The following is a 17,695-nucleotide window of genomic DNA, read 5'->3' on the forward strand; positions in this document are numbered from 1 at the left end:
TTATATTATTGCTCTGTGATTATTTTGGCACTCTTTCATTAGATTAATCAAAGAATCCTTTACTGTTTCTCCAAATGAAAAATTGGAAATGTAATTATAGTTCAGCAATGTATACTACTACAGACCGTTACCAACTCTGGCCTTTGGGAGGATCTTTGTAATCTCTGATAATAATAGTTAAAAAATTGTCATTGGCTCCCTCTACTGGTGCACTGTTATAGACACCACACAAACAATTATTCCAATATTTATTATTCAGTTTTAACAAGAAACTAAAAAAAACAAACAAACATACACATGACTTAGTAAAAGCTTTTACAGTAACACTTTTACAATAACAACACATTATCTACTTATACAGTACACGAATGCGGCAGCTGCTTCCTTAAATCGAAAAGTCTTCTCTCGGCACGATAATTAAAGGAGTAGAAACAGCTATGAAAGAAATTCAAGCACCATAGGTTTATTCTTACATACCAGGATAAGAATTAAAATATCTGTATGCTTGATGCAGTCTGCCTTTCCTAAATATGTAATTAGAAGATGACAACAGGATGAAATGTAAGACATTACACTTAACACTGACAGAGTCCATATGCATGTGATGCAGCCACAAATTTTAAATCAGAAATGGTAGAGGAATTTAATGTGAACAACATTTTCAGTATACTTGCTATTTGAACTGTATTTCTCTGAACACACAAACACTGTATGGAACGGCGGGTAAAAATATATCCACCATTCTCCATGCTCGAACCTTCTTCTTTAAGTCCTAGATTTTAAAATATTTCCTGTATCAAAGTTTGGCAAGTAAGCATCATTCTCCTTACCACCATGTTACTTTTATCTGAATGGGAGCAGAGCAACACTGCATATGTTTAAACTTAAATGACACTTTAATTCTGTCAGACCAGTGTGATAGTGTACTTTAAATACTTTTTTATTACTAAAGATTTAAAAATCACACTCTTTCAAGTTTTTACTGCTTGGTACACTTACAAAATGCAGAGGCTAAAATGCAGTTTATACTGGTCGTGTAGTCAAAGTGTGAGCAAAAACTGTGTGTATGTAAAAACTGTTTTAGGCACAGCTGCCATGTCACACTGTAAATCTGATCTATTGGATTTCAGTGTTTGCATGGCAGTTTATGGTTTACAGCAGTTCTCAAGTACAGACACAATGGTGTTAGCTCAGTCAGAATACTCAAGTCTTCCCGAAATCTCAGGAGACTCCATACAAATGCATTTGTACAGTTTCAAGTTTCACATATTTGTGTATCACAGTCCCAGTGAGGCTTTGATCAAAGATGCCATATCCTCAGGTATGGTCCCCTCATCACCTAAAGGACAAATCATTTGTTAGCATTATTTTTGCATTAGCCTAACCAACTTAGCTATTCCAGTTAACAAAAGGCAGGGTACACACTGCAAAAAATATCTACATTTTCCTGTGATTATCTTCTCAATCCTCATTGTTTGCACTTCACCTGCCTAATAATGTTAATCAATTTCCCACATTTTCCACAATAGAATCAGGTTAATCCAATAACTGCTCCTGGAATTCATGCACTTTCCAAACAGAAAAACCCCATAAAACTTGGACCCAGTTTTAAAGTCAGCTGGAGTTTTAGCAGAAATCAAAAGCAAATATTTACAGATGTAGACACTGCAGTCAGAGGCTTGCAACCTTTATCTGACAAAAATGTGTCGTACACATAAGCTAAAGATAGCGGCTGTGGTGTTTAAAAATGTCACTCAAAGACAGAAAGAAGCAAAATAGAGTATCGATTCGGGTGCTCACGCAGAGAAAGAGAAGTGTCAGATGGCCAGACAGTATTACTTGCTAAAATAAATATTCAAAGTGTCTGCTTGCAGAGCACAGACGTGAGTGAGGGGCAATAATCTCTCTGACAAATTTGGTACTCGTACAAAATTTGCAGGAGTTTATTGTGAAAGCAGCTGACCATGTTTAAAAGAACAGAAGCACACTTTGGGCCTTAAAGGTTAGAACTTCTTAATGAAATCCTCACTACTGTTTTTTATGTTTTGAGTATTTTTTTTTCATGTTTATTTTAAAAACCGAAACAAATGCATTTATCTAATTGAATTTATCTACTAGAGAAACCTTCGGTGAAAATAGGTACAGCACATATCTTTAAATATCTCCTTACTTTGTTCAGATGAGATCATGTCCTGCTCAAGTTTTAGTTTCTTGTTGCCCAGTTGCAGGATGCAGTCCTCTATAGTGTCCTTACTGATCAGCTTAATCACCTGTACAGTTCTGATACAGAGAAGTAGATCCATCACTACACACTGCATGTGTGCAACCATACTAACCACAGAATTTCCTCCCAACAGAACCTGCATTGATATTGCAAAACGCTTTTCTGCCCAGTAACTGACATGATAAGGCACAATCACAAGACATTGTTGGGTAAAATATATCTAGGATTGTACACAGATTCCATCTAACCTGGTCTGGCCCACACGGTGACACCTATCCTCTGCTTGTTTGTCATTGTAGGGATTGCAGTCGATGTCATGTAGAATCACAACGTTAGCTGAGGTCAGGTTTATGCCGAGGCCGCCAGCACGGGTTGACAGCAGGAACACAAATATGTCAGGGTCTGTGTTGAACTCATCAATCAACACAATCCTGAAGGAGAAAGAAAACCATTTAACAGCTACAGGTGGGTACAAGCTGAATTGAACAGACATTGGTTCCATTTTGACACATTTTTACCTGATGCAACAGCTAGAATAACAGATGTGCTAAACTTTTCAAACAGCTTAAACTTTAACAAACACTTCTGCAGGATTTAAGGTGCCTTTACTGTAATGTAATATCTGATGTTGTTGAAGTTCCAGTCAAAGTGTCTGTACAGACATCCACATGTGCACAACGTGACCTTTTAGATATTAAATTTAAATCACGTTACAATTTTATTCTACTGGTTTGCAGAACATAGAATATAACTAGAATCTAAGGAGCTTGGGGAAAAAGTGACTGAAAAGAAGTTTAAAGAAGTCTAGTCGCTTTTCTTTCCAAGCTCCTTAGATAAGCATGACCTATATGACTGAGAATGAAGAATGAAGTCCAATAAATAATTTTAAAGGAAAAGATTTAGACCTAATAACATCAAATGCTTGATGCCTTGTTAGCTACAATGATCTTATTTCAATATTTGAAACCCACCTGTCCGCTATGGGTGTGGATCCATCCAGTCTGATGTAACGATGCATAAGATGTTTCAGCAGCACTTCCACAATATCAAGCATCATGGTGAACTGACTGAATAATACCACTCGGTCCCCCTGTATGACGACAGGAAGGTTGTGCTGTAAAAAATCTTAAACCTGTGCTCCAAAAATCAAAAACGTAGAACGAAATGGTTCGGTATATTTCTATCTACCTTCTCTTTAAGTGAGGCCAGCAGCTTTGTAAGGTGGTGGAATTTTCCAGAGTCAAGCAGGAGATCATTTTCAAGCTGGTAGGAGCTGATAGTGGAGTACTGCTGGCACAGACGATTCAGTTCAAAATCTGACATCACCTCCATGTCCTCCTGTATCAGAACAGGATCTGCATCAAAGTGTGTTGGCTCCTGAGGAGAGAGAAAAAGAGACGACCCAAAACGTGTGAAAATGTACTAAATCAAAGTCCAGCATTCAGCTAGTCAACAGCGTACCAGGATCCAAAAACATGATGATGGCAAAGAAATCTAAATGTTTGGTGTTGTGAGCCAAATCTGCAAGCTAAATATCACAACTTGAAGACGTTTCTGGATAACAGAATGAAAAACCAGAATGTCAATAACTTCACGATTCAAAGGTTGTTGTAATGTGTGAAGCAGAGAAAGTGATGTTTTCATGTCATTGGTTGTATTGAACTAATGAGAATCAAATTCCCTTGAAAACCACCAAAAGTGACATTGAACTTGAACACTATCAGCAAAGACTTATTAGGTGATCACTGTGTGCAACTTTCACAAAAACAAGGAGTCCTCCAGAACATAGTAGTGATTCGTAGGAAATGTGGACGGAGGGCTCACTGTCTTAGCATGAGCTAATCGATAATTCAGCCAACAAGACAAACAAAACACAATAAAGAACACAAACAGTGGTTGTCGGGGAGTATCCTCACCTTGAGCATAAGCTTGCTCATGGCTTTTAGTTTTTCAGTGGTGTAGTACTGTCTATGAAGCAGAGGGTGGTTGGCCATCTTCCTCAGCTGCATCATCACATTACACAACTCTCGCTCTGAAGAGAAGATGCATGTCAGGAATTATTAATCAAACATTGTTCTATATTACTGTAAAATAGTATCCCGAGTTATACTAAAGAGCTCTAATTCCACCCAGTTCATTTAATGTGGGGCTTACTTTCGCCATTCGTGGTGGATTTGAGTTTTTGAAAGAGGTTCTGGTACAGACCCCGCTGCTTCTCACTCATTGGGCAGAACTCCACAGTCTCTTCCTTTGCTGGAAGCTGCTGAAGGACCTTTTGGGGGGGGGGGGGGGGGGGAAGGAGCACCATTAGTTAATTAGTACATATAATCCCTGTAAATGTGTATGATTAAAACTGTTCGTTAGTTTTTCCTGGAAGCTTATCTTTTAGCCCAATAGTCATTTAAATAAGATCAACTCCAGATAAGAAGGATTTTCATAGAAAGTGTGTGAATATGTATTTAATTCTAACTCGATTATTACTTGAAGTTCATTACTATTAAGAGTTTCACACATCTTGGGCAAAAAAAACGAAAGCTGTAATGCAGGCTTTCATTCCAAATACTTGAAATTCTCATAATACTTCTACAGTACAAATGTGCAACTTTCTCAGATTAACTGACCTCGCTCTTGATCCGTCGGAGGATGAAAGGTTTCATGATGAGTTTGGCCTGCGAAATACGATCCCTCTCGAAACGACTCTGCTCTTCATGTGATTTCTAACATGCAATGTACAAGCAATTTGAGTCAGGAGACAGAACAACAGAACACGCTACTACTAAACAGATTTTGCATGTTCTTCTTGCACTGTTTTAACCTGTGAAACAAAAGATCATGACATTTGTCTGTAATTAAAGTGAAAACCAGGGGACAATGAATAATCAGTTAATTTCAGAGGCTCAAGTTTATTTTCAAACCCTGTTCCTTGATGCAGCACCTGTTTTGGTATTTGAGCTGTTTTAATCACTCAAATTCTTATTTAATAAGAGAAGACATGACCGACTACAGTTTAACATAAGAAGAAAAAGAAAGGAGTTGCATTTTCTTGTAATTCTGGAGTTATTTAGTGCTTAAAAAGTACAAAAACCCCCACTTCTGTCAAAACAAAATCGACTTGACAGACACTTACCATAGAAAACATTTTTGAGAGCTGGGTAGTGGAGCTGGAGAACATAGATGGCATGATGAAGTTCAGAAGAGACATCAGCTCTAAGAGGTTGTTCTGTAACGGAGTTCCTGTCAGCAGCAAGCGATGCTCTGCCTACAGGGAACCAGACAGAAACCGAACCCCGTTAGGCGCAACAAAGAGAAACCACAGTGGTGTTAAATAAAAAAAAAAAAGACTACACAGAGGTCAGCTTACATTAATAGCCATAAGATGGCGATAGCGCAAAGAGTTCATGTTCTTCAGCATGTGGCCTTCATCAAAAATGGCATATATCAGCCGCAGCTTACGAAACAGGCTGCGGTCGCTGTCGTTTCCTATTGCCAAGTTATAACTGTAAAGAAACAAACAAATGAAATAAAAGCAAAGGTATGAATGAAACGTTTCTATCGTTTCCTCCAGGAGCTCATTCTTCACTGCACTAATTCGATCTCCTGGTAGCATGTTTGCTAAAATGATGAGTGATCTGTGTTTGCTTACGTGGTCACAATGACATTGAAGTCAACATCTCCATTCAGGATGTCATGTTTGAGGTAGCGACGATCTTCTATAGATCCTATACAGAATAAAGGAACACAAACACAATGCTTTGTTTACAAACTGAGGAAATTAGATTTTTAAGCAAGGTCAGATACAAACATTCTGAAGCAAAAATCAAATGCACAATTTAAAAAAAACTTTTAATTGTGCAAGTGCACACAGCAGACATGTGACATCCAGCTAAACTTCTAACAATCACCACAGATTATGCATATTTACATGTGAACAACATGCTCCACAGAACACAAATCCTCGAGTTCCTAAAACTGTTTCAGTTAATTTTCTAGCAACACTTAATTAACTATAACCTTACCATAATAGACGAGAACTTTGAGATCTGGACACCAGAGTTTCATCTCTCTGACCCAATTATCTACAAGACAGATTGAAAACAACACAGGTCAGAAATTGTCATTTCTTTAGGTTTTATATAAATAAAAAGATTTAGATGGAAATATTGAAGTTTGTACCATAAATGCTAATGAAGATAAAAATCTGTATGTATATTGTTCTGTTTCAATTTTCAAGTTATAATTTCAATAAAGTATCTATCTATGTGGACTATTATTCAAGCTGAAAGATTACACGGTATAAAGTGAAGTGGCAAAGCGCGTGACATGTGGAGTTCATTACCCAGTGTAGAAGAAGGCACAGTGATGAGGTGAGGCCCTTCAATACCATTCTGGTACAGCTGAGCTAGAAATGCTATAGCCTGGATAGTTTTCCCTAAACCCTGCAGGTCGGACAGTGAAAGAGACAAAGCGATACAATCAGACATGAGACACGAACAGTAGCAACAGTGTTCAAACACTTATGTTTGAACACTTGTGTTTCTCAACAATATTAAGAACAAAATGTTGACCAACTGCACAAATCAGTGCTCTCTTGCCATTTTTAGGCTAAAACAACACATTTGCTTTAATTCAGTATCCATATTTATACTTTTTGGGAAGAAAAAAAAAAAAAACTTATACAAACTTATGTCGGATTTAACATTTAACAACAGGTCCCAAGCTTATTGCCTCACCATTTCATCAGCGAGGATACCGCTCAATTTGTGTTCATGAAGAAGCAGCAGCCACTTTAGCCCAATTAGCTGATAGGGTTTCAGCTGGAACCTGAAGAACAACAATAATTACAGACTGAGAAAAAGAACTGGGTCTGTCTTTTTTTTCCAAACACACCCTGGCTCATTCATTAAGTCGTAATGCATAATTTATGGAAAAATGATGAAAAGCTGTTATAACAGCAGTTAAGGCCAAGTTCATTCTGAGGTCACAAATCACCTCAGTCTTCCTACATTGGTTCCTACACTGTTTGCAAATTCTGCACTTTCCTTCCAACATCGGAGAGTTAAGTTAAAGATCGTTCAGCTTTCACTCAGTAGCAAAAACATTCAGACATTTCTTTCTAATACTCTGCACATCATACTCGCTTGTTTTTTGTATCACATTTGCTTGTCTTATACATTGAAATGACAACAGAAAGCCTCCTTTATCAAGTTACAAAATATTTTTTAAAGTTCTGTAAAGACATTTTTAACAATCTTGTTATAATAAAGAACTGATTTTTTTATTACGAAATTTCAATTTTTTGGTTACAAATTATTGAAACAATCGACAGTTTGCACAAATATCTTGAACTGACCCTCGTCTTTTTATATTTTCCTAGGAAAATGGGAATAGAGATACATTCAATAATTGTGCAAACAAAAACCCATTAAAAAATATAGCATGAAAAGTACAAACAGTGACTGCAGTGGAGACATTTATTTTTTCAAACACTGTTTCACTTCGGCTCTTTACATGTTGTAACTTCATTCTTCCCCATGGCTGACAGATGAACCAATAGCAGTACATGTAAGAGCGGCCCACAGACCGGCTATACCACATATTTTTGACACTTGCCCCAATTCGACAACAGACACTCTCTGCAGATAGTCTGAAGCTCCCCACAACAGTCCATATGCTACCACCACTGAACTATTATTTCCCCATTATTCTTTAACACAGCCTGAACTCTCGGAGACAGTTTTCTTTTAATTTCTAGAAGTACGTTTCAGAATATTTACTTTGAACCCTTGCATTAGAATCTGATGTTGGTCATACTACACAAAAACTTAAGAAATTTAAGATGGTTCACAAACTGTTTTCAAGAATTACACTGTACTCACTGGGTGTTGAGCACCGTGGGCTGTTTCATGGTTCTTGTCCCTTTCTCCATCACTTGAGTGACTTGTTTGACCATTTTTGATGAAATCGTCTCACATTTGCACATCAGCCCCAGGACAACCTTCCTCTCCTTGAGGACGACTCTGCAGCCCACCAGCAAGTCTTCTGAAAGTCCATTGTTCTTATTGAGAACATCAACCTGGAGGAGAAAAACATCAAACAACAATTAACATGACAAATAAATCTGACTAAATATAGAGAGGAGTCATTACTACTCTATTTGTACACATTCTGATAAATCTTATCCATCTTTGCATATTTACTCTCTGATGATAGAGGTGTGGAGAAAAAGAAAACTATTGTGATAAAACTATTGTGCTGAACAGAGCATGTTATCTGCAGAACAAGCCAATACAGCATAAACAAAAGGTTGCATTCAGTCAGATGATTTCAGACTGTGAATACAGCCCTTTGTTTTTATACCTCTTTGGACAAAAACTCTATCAAACTGTTTTATTTAACATAAATAATCTGCTGGAAATCCATTTGTGGTTTCATGCTTCTTGTTTAGAAACACATGGCCTCTTACCAAGCTTTTCCAGCTTTTAAAGGGTCTCAGTTCCACAATTTTCTGTGCCTTTTTAATGGAGCACCCAGACATTAGTGACAGTTCGTCTAGTGATGCATCCTGGAAGAATGCAAGAATCTCCCTCTTCACTTCTGTCAAGCCTACTTTAGAGTCCAGCTCATCATCTGAATCCTCAAACTCGCTGCTCACTGTGTCTTCATAGTCGTTTTCGCCCTCTGAACTGACATGTTCATCGGAGGCACGCGCCTTCCTCTTTCTCTCTGCCGCCTGCTTCTTAGCTATGCTGGTTCCACTGGCAAATCTGGACAAAGTCTGGGCAGCATATAAAGAGGAAGAGGACTTCAGCGAGGAAGAGGTAGTAGTTTTGTTGGCAGAGGATGATGAAGCCGCTGGACCAGATTTTCTTACAATCCAAGAAGACAGAGTGGCACTTTTCTCTTTGGAGTCTTCGTTGTCTTCCAAGTCAGAATCATCTTCACTGTCCATTGTATTTTCAGAATCATCTGTACTGTCATCCTCCGTTTCACTGACATGGTCTTGCCTCTTTTCAGCATTTTTCTGGTCTTTTCGGGGCCTCAGCTCTCTCTTTGACTCGTCTTTCTTCTTTGATTTGCTGGATACCTTTCCTTCTGACCCATGCGAGCTGAAACTTGTATTATCTAATATCAGAAAACAAACGGAGGTTTCAGAACCAGTTAAGCACTTCAACATTAAATTGAAAGTACATATAAACTGCTTGTTAAACAGTGAAAATATTCAGATGACAGCTGTTGTGTTTGCACCTGTGTCTGAGAACATCTGTAGAACCTGCAGAGCATCTTCAAAATTAAAGTCATGTTCCTGCAGCACCATCCTCAGCTCCTACAACACACAGACTACGGATCAGTCGTCAAACTAACACAAAACATTGTTTCAGAAACAGCTGTAATTTTGACCGACTTCCTTTTCTTACTATTTTGTGTCGATGTAATTTTCTTTGAAATCATCAGTAAATGTTCAACTACATCTTCTCCACCTTTATACGGTGCTTAATACATTTATTAGGGGATGAAAACAAACATTTTAGAAATCTTGTTTTAAACAAAAACTTTCACTTAAAGACATTGTACATACTGGTGGATAGACCATTGTAGAAGGCAGCTGTGGTAAAAACCATACACTTGGTCATGGTCTAATAAATTTGTCAAGCACTGTATGTATATTTTAAGTTTACTTGTTGGCCTTCTAGGACTGTGGCATGTAAAAAAGAAGGCAGAGCCAGAAGGGGAATTCCCAGGGTGGAATTGAACCAGGACACTACAGCAAGGGTTGCCTTCTCACCAGCCGAACTAAAGTGGCACATTGACACATTTACTTTTTACTGCAGTGTTGCAGGCCATTTTATACAGTTTTTGTAACATATTTTTTACATCAGTGGAAATGTTAATTGCGACATTGTGAATTTAAGACGTCTCTCACTCACCTCCTTGTCCTGGTCAGGAAATTTCTTCTGCAGTCTTCTGACCATAGATGCCTGCTTCTCCCAGCTTGGCTCTTTGTCCTCATTTTCTTCCTCATCAGAGGCCTGTCCGTTAAAAAATGCAATAAAATTACCATTTTAATTTACAAAAAACCAAAACAAAGCAGGAGTCAGTTCTTGTAAACCACGCTTTTGTTCTGTTTAAAAGAAAATTAAAGAATTCCCAGTGTTCTGTGCACACTGTTTTCATGCTGTATCATGACTGAAGTCACCATTAGTGTCGCAAAGATGCACAAGTCTTCCCATTTTAAACTATTAAGACACAGTTAGAAGGCTTACCGCTGATGGTTTTGTCTTCTTGCTAGGTTGAATCTCAACACTGTCTTTAGAGCTGCTGCTTCCATCCTGCTTTCTCTTCCTGCTTTGACTCGGGCCTGAGAGGACAAAACAGACAGTGTTCCTAATAAATCTAACTAATTAAGAAACAGATCTATCTACTTTAATCACTTTAAGAGGATGTTATTTTTACAATAACATGCTCATATATTTGGAATAATTATTTTTCACACCTAATAATTGCTTCTTTTTTTCTTTTTACTCTTACTTACTCTCTATAGGTTTAGATTTGGTATATTCTTTGTAGAACTAAAGATTTCCCTTTAAGTTATAAAATAAACCTCAATATGAAAAGTAAAATAAATACTTACCTTCTTTATCACCATATTTTAAAAGGCAAGCAGCTACAGCCCCATCCAGTGTGCTTGTACTTTCAACGATCTGAAAGGAAAACCGAACGGATCATGTCTAATGAACAGAGACTACATTTGAAGTGGCTAATATATAAATACAGTTTTCAATCACCATTATAAATATTACATTTGGGAAGGGTGCTGAAATTGAATAAAAAAAAAACAAAAAACAAAAAACAAAAAAAAACAGGCAGCAGGCTGGTTCTGATTTTTAAACACTAAATAATTTCTAAAGCAAACATAAAAAAATATAGAACTTATTTTAGGTATTCTCTATGAAGAAGTTATATTCAATGCTAGCAGTTTACAGGCCACACACAAATTTAACTAAAGTAAATGAACATGGGTTAAAGAAAATCAATCGTAAACATTAGTGGGCTGATTATTTACTGAGCAAAGAATTAGCTAAAAAAAAAAATTAAAAAAAAAATAATGTAGCCTGAAATGGACAGACCATTGAGCTCTTATTGGCACATAAAAAACCATTCACCCCTAATGTTTTATACTTGGCAACTGGCATTAATGCATAAAGATACTAGGGCTTCCACAAACGATTATTTTGATAGTTGACTAGTCACCGATTAATTTTGCGATTAGTCGACTAATCAGATCATGCATCCATTGGACGTAACACGTACAACTTATTGACTATGTGCACGTTAGCATATGCTACTTCCGGTGCGGAAACTCCTGTGGGGAGCTTTGTTTCCGGTGTCCTATTCGCGCCTGGTTTACGGTCCAAAACAAGTTAAGCAAATGAATGAATCAAGCGGTGATTTACATTTCTATAGATGTCTTGGGCATTTACCCAATATACTGTATCTGTAAATGATGTTCATCGACTTGTTGATATTTTTCCCCCCGCACCTCAGAGCAAAAGAGAAAAGGGATTCAAATTAGGGCTGGGCGATATGACCCAAAATTCATATCTCTATATTTTTTAGCTGGATGGCGATATAAGATATATATCTCGATATATTTTTTTAAAGCCATAAAGTAAGAACAAAAAGAGAGTTCTTAGTCAAAGCTGTGTCCCAGATGTCACACAGGCACTTTTATTAACATAGAGCAGATGTACATAAAATTTACTCAAAAATAAATTATGAGCATTTATTAAATAATAATGCTCCATAAATAAAAGAAAACAATGTTGTTTTTGTGCATAACAAAAAGCTCACAATTGTGCAGTCAAAATGTAAACTAAAAGACGCTGAGCACAATAACAAAGACAGATTTCACAGCTGCTCTGTTCCCAACTTGTACTGCGTGACTGACAGCCTGGAGTTTGAAATCCGCTTCGCAACCACGTCTCTTAACAGGTGCCATTTATGGTCCTTATACACAGTAGGGTAATATTACGTTGAAGCACAGTACGTATCACTCCGCGAGGCTCAGCCGTAATGCTCCGACAGTCCATCAAGCGGTGCAGCTCCGTAGCTTACCAAAGTCGTACTAAAACATTTTTTGACAGATTGCTGAGCGCCGTGTTCCACATAAAATCGGTTCGCGGCCATCAAGCACAACCAGAATTCATACATAAGGCGCGCTGTCAACTTTTGAGAAAATGAAAGGATTTTAGTCCGTGCAGCACCTCTGGGCTGCATGGCGTTAGCGTGGTTAGCTCGTTAGCGTGGTTAGCTAGCTAACACGTTGACGCCGTCCAGCCCCACGCACGGGGCGATGCGCAGTAACTCGTTAACGGAGATTTGCCGTGTCCATCTTGTCGCTTCCTGCAGGTGAAGCGATGGGGGAGGAGGGGGAGTTGTGTTCAGTGAAGGAGAGGCGAGGCCGAGTAACGTTGCGTAAAGACGAAAGTGGACGAAAGAGAGGCAAACTTGCGGCTCCACAAGTATAATTATAACGTAACATAGACTATATCGATATAAAGGATATTGTCAGATCTTATATCTCGTATAAAAATATATCGATATTTTTTAAAAACTCGATATATCGCCCAGCTCTAAAAATGTTATATTTCTCAGCTGTCCCTCGTTTATCGCGGGTGTTATGTTCTAAAAATAACCAGCCATAGGTGAAATCAAGTAGCCAATTTTATTTTTTGACGGTGCAAAACGTTTCGTGGACATACAGTACTGCACTTCAGAGTCACACTGCTAGCGATCGATGCAGCGATTCTGTACTGTACAGGAGAGACGGCACGGAGGAGATCGTCTGCAGCGATCAGGACGCAGGACACAAGGTGACGTAAAAAAAAATAAGCATGCAAACTTGCACTAAAAAATCTGCGAAACAGCGAGGTGAAATGTGAACCGTGTTATAGTGAGGGACCGCTGTAATTTTTAAGGTAAGTCACAACATACCCTTCGTAAATACTAATGTATAAAAACCGTTACCAGCAATCATTCATTTTTGTGTGGCTTTTTTCACGGTTTGTTAACATGCTGTGTATGTGTGTACTTGACTAGCTGATCTTGACATAACGGGGGAAACATCTGGTTTGACTATTCTTCACCTGTAGTTTGAATGCTGAACATTTGCCTGTTTAAATCATAAGACCAGTCACTATACAGAGATGTGCTTCTGAATGTGGACAATGTGTCTTCTGCTGCAGTGATGCAGTTCTGCTTGTGTTGAGTGATGTAAACAACTGATCAATCTAAACTCTTTAAACGTCAAAATTGATCATTAGATTTTTTATGACACAACAGTGGTGAGTGTTCCCACCTTCTGCTCTTTGTAACTTAACGCGATCTTTCCGTTTTGGACATGATTTTGGAGTATATCTTCGCAGTAGCGATTGACCGCAAAGTAAAGCTACCGGAAATGTACAACCCCACATCCAGTCTCAAACCAGGAAGTTAGCATTTTCTCGTGCACAGGGTCAATTGAACCAGCATGCATCTGCTCTTATATAACTATCATTAGCTTACAGCTTTAAGTGTTTAAGGTATGTCCTAACTAAAAATAAAGACAAGATGGTAGTTTATTAAATTTTCATGAAACTTGCTGATTGTTTCAGCTAAGTTTAATAAACTCCTTGCTATCTAAAATATAACGGGACACCGGAGTATATTCTCGAGCATCTCACACTTCTGATAATCAGTTGTCTTCTTGACATTCATTCAGCTGTGTAAAACCTAAGTTTAATCTCAGCCAAACCGATTTAGTGCTGTAAATCGGTTACTGCTGCTGTCTTGATAAACTGAGCAGATATTTGAGGTTTACACAGCTACATTCTTGTCTGAACATATATTAAATGTTTATTTTGTAATAAGAGTAATATTAAAACTAACTAGCTGCCGCCATTGTTGGAAACTGAGCTGGGTTGTGCTATGAATTCTGGGACAGGGCTACTTCTTCTTCTTCGGGGTTTAACAGCAGCTGGTATCCTTGTACATGCAGTGCTGCCATCTACTGTTTCAGTCCGTTATTACACTCTTAAATCCTACTTCTTATTCCTGCGTCTGTTGTGATCTTACAAAGCTTCAAACGACAGGTCGACTATTAAATCAGTCGTCGACGATTTTGATAGTCGACGTAATCGTGACTAGTTGACTAATCGTGGCAGCCCTAAAAGATACAAAAACTTTTATTGAAACTCACCTCCAGCGCATCCAGTCTTGTCAGCTCAGGAAACATCTCCATTAGTCTGTTCAATTTGTCATCCAATTCATTGTCCACATCCGTATCATCCAGCACTACAATTTGGGATGCTTTACCAGCAGGCTTGCTATAAAAGAAAGATAACAACTCTAAAATATGCAGTGGATCAGTGAATGAATGCATACATTTGGGGGGAAAAAATAATTACTAGTTATTTTAGCATATACACACTTGGAGTTTTTTGTTAATGACATCTTGGTTTTTGGTTCAGAAATGACTTCATCCTCCTCTAAATCAACAGTAAAGACTTCCTCAAAAACAACTCCTCGGGCGACGGATTTTGGTGGGGCTTTGACAGGCTTTGTCTGGGCTGGGGGGAAAAAAGACAGCAGAAACATGTTGGTAGATGTTTTCCTAACAGCAGACAAAGAAATTTCATTCGATATATTAAAATTAATGTTTGCAGGAAAAATACCAGTGAAGAAGACCAGTGATACTACAAATTGTATGACACATGTCTGCTTTTACGTTTTTCTTGGCAAAACATGGAACATAACCACATGCATGGAACTACTTGAAGTTAAAGAAGGTGGATATGAAAAGGACCAAATCCTGAAATTATGGTTGACTTGTGAACCCTGGTACACAAGACATCATCATAATACTGAGCTTAGTGTTTGTATGCTGCTAAAAGATGAAGATTAGACTGACATCACCTCAAATCTCTAATAGGATTTCTGAAATGGCTTAACAATTGTTGTCTTTTATGCTGTAGGTGTAATATTTGATTGTGTAAATGGCCAGCTATAGATTGAAAGAATTATTTCTAAATATCTACCTCAATACTGCTGCGGGGGAAAGCCATGCTGAGCTGTTAAAGTGATACAGGTCATGCTAACGATAGCATTTCAACACATCTAGCTATCAGCAATGCAGAGCTAGCCTTTACATGTAGCTGCTGGTTACCTGGTTTGTTCTCCTTTTCAGACTCTGGACTTTTTGACCCGTTAACCTGGTCCTTGCTGCATGCGCTCTCATCAAAACGGAACCGGTCTAAATTGAAGAGACTCATTTTACCAGGTCCTTTATGTGCCTGACAGCGGCACTTCTTTGTCTCTTCCTACTCAGCCGTATTTTTTTCCTGTTCAGCCGTATGAAGCACAACGTGATGCACGATGTGAGTCCGCTAACTAGCACCAGATATTAGCATAGAGGGTAAGAAAGCTGTGTCACTGCTCCGTTTTTAACGGCATTAGCTTAAAATTGATCGATAATGTCACACGGGTTTTGTAACAAAGAAAGCGGTTAAACTCCCGAGTTATGTATGCTGCATCCCTACTATACCCGGTTTCCCGCGAACTCCCTCGGCCCTGGAGGAATCCGAGCCGGCACAGCTCATTGGTAAGAGGAAGAAGTGGGCGGAAACTCATCGGTAAGTCAAGATGGTACTCTGTAGCATACTTCCGCTTTCGCTCACATAGAGTTTTACAGGGCTAATGGTAATGTAATGAGTGTCAGCGTCTCATCGCGAATATAAATACATATGAATGCATCCGTGAGGTATCACAGCGTTTTCCTTTCCACTAGTGGGCAGAAGAGAAGGAAGTTCATTATTTTCACGGCAGTGTTGACGTCGCTTATGAAATCACTGATGTATAAAATTACACACCCGGTAGCACTTGTGGGTAACCATATCATTTGAATGTATGGATCATTAACTGCAATATGCACTTTGTTTTAAATTGTCTGGGTATGAGCTAATTACGAAGATACAGACATGTCTTTCTAAATTGTAATTACTATGCAATTTACAGGTACTAGCCAAGTCCATGAAATTTGTTTAGAATGGGGTCGTCGGGGTTTACAGAGCGTTGACAATGAGCAATTCTAAGTAAATCGTGGTGCAATATTAATAATGATGATAACAATAATGATAATAATAATTTCCATCATGAACATCAAACTGCTGGATGTACTGTGAAAACAAATAGCATTGCATGCCTACAGGGAATGCCTGTTTTTGTGAACCCAGATTTGTCTTGGAAGGATATGTTCTGTTTTCATTAATGTATTTATTACCATGAAAGCAATAATAACTTATTTCTTCTGCATTTAACCATCCAACACGAGAACTCTTAATGGGAAATATAAATATAAATTTATATTGGGAATATACATTTTTTCCAAAGTCTTCTAAATACAACAAATTTTCCTGCTCTATATGCCATTTATCCCCAGATAATACCCAATATGTAAAATCTGGCTCTGTCAGGAGAAGGCTCTTATCCCCTGACTTGACGCATGAAGTCCTTAGAAACTCTTTTTTTTCTAAATTTTGCTTTTAAGGAGCCAGACTTTATTGTATATTTGAAATTGTGCTTGAGTGCTCTAGGATTTCTGAAGAGCTTTCAAGGTTTTTATTTGGGCAAAGGCAGATTTTCCACTCATTTTTAGTGCAGTCCTTCCTTCTACCTTACCATTTTCAAATGAATGGAGTTTTGTTGTAGTCGTTTCTTAAGCCACTTAACACTAACACGATGGCTTGACCAATGAATCATTCAAGCACAAAACACCTAATTGCAGGCATGAACGAGTGTTCACATAGCAGACCATTTAGCAAAGAATAGCAAAGCATCTGATCAGGGATGGCTTCACTTTTCAGCATGACAGTGAGCTCCAACACACTGCCAATGCAGTAAAAGCATACCTGGAAGGAGAGGCCAGACCTCAACATTATAAAAGCAGTGTGGGATCATCTTGAACTCAAAGAATGTTTTTTTTTCTAATTTACTTAAGTAGTTTCACACAACTATGTTTAGTAACTCATATGAAACATCTTAATTTTGACTTTATTTATCTGTTATTTCAGTTAAATACTGTAAATACTCAATGCCTTTACATTCACTCAGTTTAAAAATTTAGAGTACAACAGTCAATTTCTTTGGAGTTACTCAACACAGTTGGGTGGAAACATTTGAAATAACCTTTTTAATTTTACTTAAATAACACAAATAACTTAAGTAAACTTAAAAAAACCTCATATGTTAAGTAAATCCAACTGAAGAGGATATTTTAAAACCAACAATAGTGAGATTTCATTGTGTGTGTGTGTGTGTGTGTGTGTGTGTGTGTGTGTGTGATTGTGTGTGATACCAAAGCCTGTTACATTTGTACAAACTCTGTTCTAGCTTTATATCCTGTATTTCCATGTACTGTACGGTTAGCAGTGTTTCCAT

General features: G+C 38.0%; 1 protein-coding gene across 2 annotated transcripts; it reads right to left on the minus strand.

The window, feature by feature from the left end:
* Positions 1-156: 156 nt before the first annotated feature.
* Positions 157-15,882, minus strand: smarcad1a (SWI/SNF-related, matrix-associated actin-dependent regulator of chromatin, subfamily a, containing DEAD/H box 1 a). Of its 2 annotated transcripts, none has more exons than XM_042218329.1 (23): positions 15,804-15,882; positions 14,691-14,829; positions 14,460-14,586; positions 10,854-10,923; positions 10,486-10,580; positions 10,150-10,251; positions 9,470-9,548; positions 8,688-9,346; positions 8,101-8,297; positions 6,955-7,045; positions 6,561-6,660; positions 6,241-6,300; positions 5,868-5,943; positions 5,586-5,721; positions 5,352-5,483; positions 4,846-4,941; positions 4,379-4,496; positions 4,141-4,256; positions 3,413-3,601; positions 3,196-3,314; positions 2,473-2,655; positions 2,171-2,280; positions 157-1,339 (listed from the first exon to the last, which is right to left on the minus strand). In XM_042218329.1, the coding sequence occupies exons 1-23, from the start codon at positions 15,856-15,858 to the stop codon at positions 1,278-1,280; spliced, it is 3,111 nt and encodes a 1,036-aa protein (XP_042074263.1). In that variant the 5' UTR covers positions 15,859-15,882; the 3' UTR covers positions 157-1,277. The 2 variants fall into 2 exon arrangements, with proteins under 2 accessions (XP_042074263.1, XP_005916197.1); XM_005916135.3 differs by having other exon boundaries at positions 15,426-15,882.
* Between the last annotated feature and the right edge of the window lie 1,813 nt (positions 15,883-17,695).

Source organism: Haplochromis burtoni, unplaced genomic scaffold, assembly GCF_018398535.1.
Source record: "Haplochromis burtoni strain Fernald_Lab_line unplaced genomic scaffold, NCSU_Asbu1 Contig_18, whole genome shotgun sequence".
In the NCBI taxonomy this organism is placed as follows: Eukaryota; Metazoa; Chordata; class Actinopteri; order Cichliformes; family Cichlidae; genus Haplochromis; species Haplochromis burtoni.

What these genes read in the sequence shown, in the direction of transcription:
- smarcad1a (XM_005916135.3), bottom strand. Translation starts at nt 15,531, where the DNA reads ATGAGTCTCTTCAATTTAGACCGGTTCCGTTTTGATGAGAGCGCATGC. An exon ending in CCCACGGTGCTCAACACCCA is followed by an intron (nt 7,046 to 8,100) that starts GTGAGTACAGTG and finishes GTTGTTCTTCAG; the next exon opens with GTTCCAGCTGAAACCCTATC. An exon ending in TGTGCCTTCTTCTACACTGG is followed by an intron (nt 6,301 to 6,560) that starts GTAATGAACTCC and finishes TCTGTCTTGTAG; the next exon opens with ATAATTGGGTCAGAGAGATG.